At 39.6% G+C, this 9994-nt stretch overlaps 1 protein-coding gene across 2 annotated transcripts in view; it reads left to right on the forward strand.

The window, feature by feature from the left end:
* The window catches only part of spns2 (SPNS lysolipid transporter 2, sphingosine-1-phosphate), a 63959-nt gene extending 60413 nt beyond the window's left edge, over positions 1-3546 (forward strand). For both annotated transcript variants that reach the window (XM_023418251.2, XM_023418252.2), the window contains exon 13: positions 9-3546. In XM_023418251.2, coding sequence (XP_023274019.1) covers positions 9-23 — 15 coding nt within the window. In that variant the 3' untranslated portion in view covers positions 24-3546. The remainder of the gene's footprint in view (positions 1-8) is intronic.
* Positions 3547-9994: the final 6448 nt, after the last annotated feature.

Here is a 9994-nt window from a genome sequence, read left to right on the forward strand (position 1 = left end):
TCTCTCAGGTGACAACCAATTGAAGAGTCATCTGAAGGAGCAACCAACCTCGACAAGGATGACAAATACAGAGATAAAAAGTGAGGGCAGCTGATCCACCTCCTTGAAACCACACCCATGTCATCTTTCCTATTATCACCGCCGCCGCCACCATCATCATCATCCTCATCCTCCTGGCTCCTGCTGCTCTCCCTTTTTCTATACACGCTCATGGAGGCTGCTCAGAACTGGACCGAGGGAGCGTCTTGCCCCCTCTTGAACCGCCTCTAAATCACAGGCTGGTGAGAACGTGCACAGCCACCGGGCCGACAGCTGGTGTCCTTCCTCACCTCTGTCTGTGAGGATCCACTGAACCTTCCAGGGAGGAGGTGGAGGTGGCGCAAAATCCCCCATGATCCCCTCTGACTCCTGATGCCATACTACTGAATGCTGATCATGAACCTGCCCTGTCTGTCTGCCTGTCTGTCCAACGGTCTGTCTCTGTATGTCTGTCTGTCTGTTACATTGGCTGTCAATCTGCACCAAGTGCCATATAGCATCGTTACATTCCTTCAGACTTTGCACTGACCACAAACAACCCTCATGACTTCATCCTTGTCTATATTTACATGCACACTATAATTCAGCTTTTGGCTTTGAAATTAGTTTGATTGAGCTGTTTATTCGGATCATCTGCAGTCACAACGCTCCACTGGTGTCTGCGCAGCTCCCATGCAAATTTTTCCACAATTTATTCTGCCCAGGGTTTCAACTCGAAAACAGACAGTAGCTGTAAAATTCAAGTTATGTGGAGCAAATGATGCAACTTGTCAAAACGTGCTGCAGGGATAGTATGTTTCTCGAAGTGTTGTTTATCTGCTCAAACATGCATCCAGTAATGTGACTAATACGACTCGCGGTTACTCTGCACATCTTCATCACAGTGTTAACAACGTGGACTTCCAAACGCAGATACAGTGTTTACATGACGATGAATGCAGTATTCTCATAATCGATCGAAATCCCGCTGTGCATGTAAACATAGGCGTCAACCAAGAGCCAAAAAGTGTTGCCGTCTAAAGGTCAGTGAATCAGCCTTAAAAATTGGAGCTTTCCCATCAACAGCTGTTTCTTTTCACGCCCTCCCTCCATATGTGTTTTTATTTTTAGCTTTTAGCACTTAAATCCGTGTAGACGGTGCCAGAGAACATGACAGATGAGAGATTTCTGCACATTATTTTTCACAAGGTCCCTTGTGATCTTTTTCTTCTTTTTTTTTTTTCTTTGTGTGTGATGTTGGATTTGTAACTGGAGTTTACAGTCTGTGATTGTTTCAGAAGGATGGCGAAACAATCCGGGCTGTTTAAAGCAGACACTGGATTTTTATATTTTATCATTTATATTGTACATGCTATTCCCAAAATTGCTACTCCTTCGGTTTTTATAAGGAGTAATACTTGTGTTTTTGTGTAAATGAGAAGCAATACTATTTCTTTTTCATGCAAACCAACCATTTCTTTTTATCCACACTGCCTTATCAGTGAGCTGGGTTTCCCTTTGGAGCTCTCTGATGGTTGGTTTTGAATTTCTGGACACAACACCCACACAGAGACGGAGTCACTTTTAATGATGGATTCCAGTCCAGTCCATGCTGGTTACAATAACAGGCATTGTGAATAGAGACCTTTCCCCCTTTGCTATTGTAGATATCCCTTTCCACGATTAGCAGAAAGAACCTTTGTAAAGAGCTGGAGTCACACTCATCGGTTTATTAGTGAGGGAAATCAAACTCCCAGACAGGAACGGGAAATCCTTCTGCCTCGGGTTAGACTGATGGCGGCCTCTTATCGCTGATAATGGATAAGCACGGAATCCCCCCTTTGAAAGTGGACCAGCGTGTCCTCAGATGTCACTGCAGGAGCTGAAAAACAGAGTCCCCCTCAATACCTGCACCAGGTATTGACACAGAGATTTACATAGAAAATAGAAGTTCACAATAGACAGAAAATCTGGATTTGATTTTATCACTCTACGTATTAATTACAGTATTTTAAGTGTAATTATGCAAAAGAAATTCAATCCCTCACAAAGATCTGAGAGGAAGACTGCAGCTTCTTTCTAGTATGTACAAAGTTTTTCGGCGAAACGCCTCATTTAGAAAATACCTTGAAGGATCCTTTTTTGTAGTACATGACCTGGTGGATACACTTCTACTGAAACCTTGAAGCCACTAAAGCAGTCACAATTTGTAAAACTTGTGCGTAAAGGGACGAAACAAAGCACTTTGCAGACCCCCAAGAAAAACACAGAAGGAGGAGGAGAAGGACGGATTGACCTTCGCGGAGGAATAAAGGGAGACATTGAGGTGGTTCTTGTAGCGCTGGTGTGCGAGCGTGACTCACTGGCTGTGTGTGGGGGTGCTGTGTGGGCTGTGTCCTTGTTGCCAGATCATTAGCTTTAGCTTCTCTCCTGCGTGGAGCTCTCTGAATGTGATTCTGTCCAACCTGACGTGTTTACACACCTACATCTTCTTAATGAACTAAGCTTCTTATCTTCCTTTTATCGGTTTTCTTTTTGTTTTTGTTTCGTTTTTTTAATGTTACCAAATGAGTTTTTCTAATAACTACAATAGAGATATATATATCTATATCACGCAGCAACTTTAATATATTGTAAATGATGGCTTGGATGCAATGTATTTATTTGTTTGTTACCATAATGAAGAATAATCTATAAAGGGAAGTTTAAGGTTTGAGTATACTACACTTTGTTGTATGTCTTTGGGTTTAGAAATGCCTGTTTATTCATCCATTTGTATCACAACGAAGCAACACAATACCTTTCTACATCGCTAGGATTCATCTTGTTTACTGTGATCATGAATTGGACATCTCTCATATTTCTCACACACAGAACTGCAATGTGGAGGTTTAAGACATCATACACGTGTCATTGTTAGAGTGCAGTACTTTTTTTTTTGCATTCGTTTTTGTAGCTCTTGTGTATGTGTGTGTGTTTTTCTTTTTTTTGTTGTTGTTGTTTTTTTAAGAAATAACTGATCAAACCATTTTGCACACTTAATGTTCAGGGATTTATTTGAACCATAGCCTAGCATTAACTTCACCGCCTCTACCACAGAGGCCTGTCACTTCATGTTCACAGTAAGTGCTGACATATTGTCATTTATCATCAGGAGGAATGTTGGCTCTGGTCAGATGGGTCACGAATTGCGTTTCACTTTGCCAAATTTTAGTTGATTTAGCACCAATCCCTTAGGAGTATAAGTCCATTGTATCAAGTGATTTTATGTTAATAATCACTGAAGTGATGTTTTGAGAATATGCTACTTCTTGTCATACAAGAATTGTGTATAAAGAAACCTATTTCTGATGTTGAGCAGAAAACAGAGGTTATTTTTATTTTTAGAGCAAGTTAATACGAGAGCGGTGTCAGAGAAAAATCAAAGGATATTATTGTAGAACTGAACTGTGATGCTCCCTCTGGGGGTTGATAGAAAATGTACATGTCTGTAAATCAAATAAACCTATTTAATCACTTCATACCAAAGTGTTGTCTCTGTTTCTCTTCGTTCACATCCAAACCAATCAACATCCAGCGGTGCCTCCATTAAAAATGATCTCTTACTTAATTATTTTCCCATACATCTATTTTAGGAGACTTTAACACAGAGCTTTCTTCTCTTCAGAGCAAAGAAAAGTCTGTTCACTGGTGAATGTAGTTTTCACTTTGCAGAAGTGTCTTCAGTGTTATGTAACTGAGATGAGCCTTAGATTTATCTCTACTGTATGTCATTATGCACCAAATACTGTGCATATCTGTTAAACCAGAGACTATTATTCTTTAACATTCACAGCCTTACGTCATATTCTGCAGCACTAGTGATGCTGATGCCTTATAAAACTGACATCACTTCCCTCCTTTTATTTTCCCACCTCCAATTTCAGGTGCAAGATTTTCCAGGCTGTTAGTTAATGTCCAGTGTTGAGGAGCTTGAGCAGGTGTAGAAATGAAGTTGGTGAAATCAGCCGGTGGACAGACTGCCCCCTCTAGCCACTGTTATCATCTGTAGCTAGGGTACCCGCTGTCTTATAGATAAGGGGGCACAAGGAAAGCATAGACTTGGAAAATCTTGCTCGAATCTAGTTGTTGAGGATGAGCTAAGCACGGGAAAGGACAAGACACATACAGTATGAAATCGGTAAGAACACGTAGCAGTGAGGATTTTGGTGTCCAATAGCATCTTCACACATGAATGTTTAGGATAAAGTTTAACCTTAGATGGAGTAAGATGTTATGTTATATGTAATGTTGCAACCATGTGACACCTGGGATTATATGACCCGGAACTTGGAGTGGCACCGATTCACATGCTGACAGTGAACTGCTCATCGTTTTCTCCTCAGCACTATTTTATCTCAGTATCCATATACACGATGAGTTCCCTGTTTAACATGTAGTGTAACTGGTTTTGAGACATGGACGTGAATATGAAAGTTTACGTCCTGATAAAAATGTTAATTTAACGAGGAAACACTTGTTAGTTTTGTATGATGAAACTTTATTTTACACAAAAAGGGAAGATTATTTTGTCACTACTCATTATGATGTGTCACTTCACTTTAAAATGATAAGTGCACTGCATTTATACAGTGCTTTTCTAGTTTTAACAACCTCTCAAAGTGCTTTACACTACAGGCCATATTCACCCATTCACACATATTCATACAGCACTTCCATAAACACAGTGCAACACTATCACACATACACTCACACACCGATAGATCACCATCATTGGTAATTTGGGCTTCAGTATCTTGACCGAAGGCAGTTGGACATGCAGCCTGGGATTGAGCCACCAACCCTGCGATTAATGGACGACCTGCTCGACCTCCTGAGCCACAGACGCACAAAAAATCAGAGGGGCACGAAAATAGTAAATTAGTAAATAGCATGAATTTTGTGCCACTGATTCAGTGTGAACTAACATGTTGATTCACAGATATAAATGAATTAATCATTATCCTATATTTCCAGGCCTGATCTTTTATTAACCAGCAGTAGTTTGTAACTTTTGTAAAGTTATGAGCTTCAGCAGGAAAGCTTGATTCACAGTAAAGCCTCCATAAAAATCTTTACACTGGAAATAATCCTGTGGGATAATCACACAAATTGGACAAATTGTGATTTAAAAAAAACCCATAATTTTGACTTCTACGGTTTGTTCTTTTGGATAGCATCAAGTAAAGCCGCAGCATTTTGGCGAGGGGTATTCTCATTTCTGAGGTAATGTTGCACTTCACCTCACTGTGTTGCTGGTGTCTGGGCAGTCGGACAGTTTTAGGGATTTGATTTTAGTAGAGAAGAACTGAACTGAATGTGGAAGGAAAACTCTGTGGTTACAGTAGAAAATTATAACCTTTGTCTTGTTTGCTTGTGAAAATGTTTACTGTGTTCTGTGTGTGCTAAATACCATCTCTGCTCACAAATGACTATAATTACCATAAATGTAAATGAATGATTCTGAGAAATTATTTGTTCCTTACTTACTTCTTAGTAATTAGCAAGTATGTTGTGCAGCTCATTGTAAAGTGTCACCAAGTCATTTATTGTTGTGAACTGAGTTTGTTCAGTTCCATCGCAGTGAAGACGCACGAGGGCGGGTCAAGTCAAAGGTTTTACTTTAATGTGAAAAACAACCTTATTATAATAAAATAAACAACACTTGTTGACCAGAGGTGGATAGCTTGTTTTCTTCCTCTCCTCATCTTTGCAGAGGCTCACAAAGACTTGATTTTTATCACAGTGAGAGAAGGCCGCAGTCTGTGAATGAACCACTGTATTGTTCTGGTGCAGTCAGGCAGGCCTCTGTAAGGCTCCGTTTGTAAAGTAATCTCACAGTCTCCGGAGTGGTTTACAGACGCACTGACACATCACAGACACGACATTCGTGCTGTGGATGCAGTGAAAAAACATATATATATATTTACCTTCACAGGAAGTGAGGAGGTTTTCAGCTGAAGGCCCTCTGTGTGCTGACGTTGATGAAAAAGGGCAGAGTTACCTAACACAGCAGCTAATAGCACTAATGGACATGTCTATGACAGGGCAGCACAAACACAGGGAGTAAGTATACACTGCATTTGGACAAAAGAAGGCTTGAGATGTTGGCTGTGAGGCCTTTAATTAGGCAGAGCAACATTTGAAAACGGATCCCTCTATCCGACATGTGCTCAGTTTGAAGAGGAGAAGATAATAAAGGAGCCAGAGGAGGCTCAAAGTGGAGAATTAGCATTTGGTCGGTGGATGACCCAGAGAAACCAACACCCTTTCCCACAGTCAGACCAGTGCGAACCCCAAAGTCAGACGCTCCGATCTAAAAGTCAACACACCTAGTCATGCAGCAGGCAGGAAACAGTGGGGCGTTGACAGGAAAAGGGGAGCCATTCTAGCGAGCACTGGAATTTCCATTTGCACTTTGCCACTTAAATTCACAGAGGACAGACTCTGTGCAGCACGCAGGGTAAACTTAGGTTGAAAAATAGCTGCCGGTGGGATGTGAGGCTTCAAAATGTCAGCTTGTTTCGAGGTTTAAAAGCAGCATTGTTTAAGCCATCCATATTTTAAATGTTACCATGCATTTTGAATCACAGTGCCGTGTTGTTGTGAAATTCACCCTCTGGTTCACGGAGCATACAGTCAGCTTTCACTTCAAGCAGAAAAATTGTGTTTGCTTTTGTGATGCTTTCAGATAACATAATTAAATAACATGAAATAACATTATTCTTTTGAATGTTGTCATGATTTTTGTCAAATGGACATCTGAAATTTTCAATGAGCTCATTGAAACATTATACTTAAGTGTGATTCATGTCATCACTGATAAGAGGGATGATAATGTGATATTTCATATTTCTTGCACATATTTCAAGACTGTAAAAGTTATAAACTTTTACACTCCAGAATATTCAAATGTAAAGGAAGAAGACATCAGCTGAGGGAAGGTGAGAGTAACAGGACCTGTGTGGATATTGTAATAACATTAGTTATGCTATTATTACTAAAAAAAACATAAACTTACACTCAGAAACAAACTTTATGGTGGTTTATTGGACAACAAACAGTTTACAGAATACTGTGGCCCCTTAAGGTGTGTGTGCAACGAAAGTCAAGGAATCATATGTTATATTAAAGTTTATAATAAAGTATGTGTTTCACAAAGTGAGTGTTGCATTTGTAGTTTGGTAAATGTGACAGGACATATAGGCTGGAGGTCCCCTGTAAGTACCCTCTAATTATTCTTGAGTGCCAGTGATTAAAAAGTACTTTGGTGTGATTTATTTGGAGATCCTTCCCAAATATAAATTTACAATCCCCTTATTCCCTGTACTGCTTGCTTTTACAGCACTAAATATTTCATTGGTACTTCCTATATTCAGAATATTCACACTGTGATTTTCAGACTACAATATGAGGCATTTCCCAGAATGCCAACATCAACTTTTCATGGACTGCCAGAGCTATGAGCAGTTACATGCACAAGAACATGTAATTTACAGCATGTATCAATATATTAGACTCTTTTCCCTCATTTTCATAAGTTGCAATCCAACACTGAATAATCCCAATGCTGCCTTCAAAGCATTCAGTCCTACAGTGTAAAAAATCCTTAAAATCTTTACGCTTTACTTCATTCCAAGTGATGAAGTGTTTTGTTTGATGCAGGGCATCCCCGAGGGCCGATGAGTGTCAAAATGTTGAAAAACATGTAAAGGCTTAAATTAAAGACCTACAATGGATTCTATCATAAACCAAAACTGAAACTGGCTCATCCTGGCAGCATCTTATTATACAGTCGGAACACAATAGGTGTATGTTGTGGTGACAACCTCAGTCATATTTAATTTCTCTTCATGGTGAAGTTTTAAAATAACAGTCTGTCAAGAAACATGACTCACACTTCAGTACATTAAACAACAAGTGTAATTTATTTAGTGTATATGTTTCTTCCTGAATGCTTGTCACCCTCCTCAGTGGGAATGGGGGATTTCAGACGAAGAAGAATTGCCTCTGTAGGAAAGTTGGCGTGTTCAGAGTTCCTCACAAAAGGTTTAGTTGCAGACAGAGACGTTCATGTAATTAGATGGACCTGATGATTCCCGCAGAGTTACCAGCACAGCACAAATAGAGGTTGGATTAGGAAAGGGAAGAGATAGCACAGAGCCAGAATAGGCTGTCTGTAGGAGAACACATGAAACAGAGGATTCTGCGGTTTGCAGTATCACACCTCCACTGTGAATCTCTCACCTCTCTCTGTTAGCACCCAACCGACTTTTCCAACCTGCTTCACAATGAAGAAACACAGTTACTTTCACTAAAGCAAGTGTGGTGGAAGTCTCCGTTTGCACCCGGTGAGACATTTGTGATGTTCCAAGACTCATTTGATGTGAAATAGTGTCATCTGCATGTGAATATGAGATCCAGGATCTATTTTCCACTGGCTGATCTATTCTGCCAAGAGGTTTAACATCATTTTAGGGTGGAATTCATTTGATTTTGGTGTGCACAGTTCACAGCATGTCATTTTGTATTCCACAGAAATAAAACGCAAATGAAAGAGCAAAGATTTAAGTGCAAACTTTACTGTGTGAAGACAAAAATTTCTTTCGACTAACAAGATTGAACACTGGGGATTAAAAGGAACAACTGAGAACGAAGAACAACAAATGACTCTGCGGGCTTGTGGTGCAATTGAGGGGAAAAGGCAAAAATAGCTCTTTGCTCCATTAGAGGTTTACTTGAGGCGGGGATGTGCTCGTGTTTTCAACCACTGTCATTACAAGACACAATGAAGCGAACCACTGGGTGACCTTAGCATCACAAAAAGTAAAACAAAATATATAGGAGACATGAGAAAATGTGAAGGACAGAGGGAGCAATAAATACATTTATGTGGTGTTTGCATTCCTATCCAAAATTACAGTTGAAGAAAAGGAGATTGAGTTTACTTGTCAGAAAGTTATCAAACTCGTCAGGGATGAAATTATATATCTTATTTGTGACAAAAAATATGCAGCAGTGTGGACAATTTTGGACTCCAAACTCTTTTATTTTTGCCATTGTTTCATGTGTTTTATGTCGCACATTGAACTGAGCGAGTGGAGGAATGCAAGTTAGTCGACTACACTGTTGAACGCCGGAGTTACTAATCACTTTACAAATTATGATTTCACATAAAAAAAACATTGTTATAGATTTATACACCCAACAACATGCAAAACTATTAAAATTAGTTCCACCTTTCACCTCTTAAAATGCTTCTTACACATATGTCAACAATAAAAATGCACCATTACAGTTAAAGTATATTTAATAATATTTCCACCACTGAACTTACCAAACATGTTGGTGGTCCAAGAATCAAACCTTGAGGTACACCACATATTATCTTTGTAGAAGACATAATGAAATAATCAACGAACAAAAGATGTTCTTATTTGCAGATTAAATAGTATTTGACATGATGTGGTGTTTGTGATTGAATTTGATTACTTTGAAAATATATTTTGCTTTCTTGTTATATTTCTTATGTAGAAACACAGCAAAAACCATGTAAATGCAACAGCAGCTGCTTTTGGAGAGAGCAGACAATAATGATAGACATCCATATTGTACAGCAGAGGTCAAGGTTTGTTTCCACTGTCAACATCACATAGCTGAGACATTCTCCACCTCTTCTTCCTTTCCCAGTGTTGAGCATCACTGCTTTCATGTGTCAATGGATGTTCAGGCCTGAGGAGCCAGCTAACCATAAGCTGTCAGAGTCTGCATTAATGCATGGCTCTGCATGCGTTACTGTGTCATTAAAGAAGCCGACACATGTTCCAGAGGAAGCATGAGATGTCCTCTTCCTCTTTGCTGTCTGCCCATGTGGAATGAATAAGAGATGTGCTTCATGGTGGGCTGAGCAATGTCAATGAAGGAACCAACGCAAATG

Source organism: Seriola lalandi, unplaced genomic scaffold, assembly GCF_002814215.2.
Source record: "Seriola lalandi dorsalis isolate HSWRI2012SDOR001 ecotype SW California unplaced genomic scaffold, Sedor1 jcf7180002054581, whole genome shotgun sequence".
NCBI classification, from domain to species: Eukaryota; Metazoa; Chordata; class Actinopteri; order Carangiformes; family Carangidae; genus Seriola; species Seriola lalandi.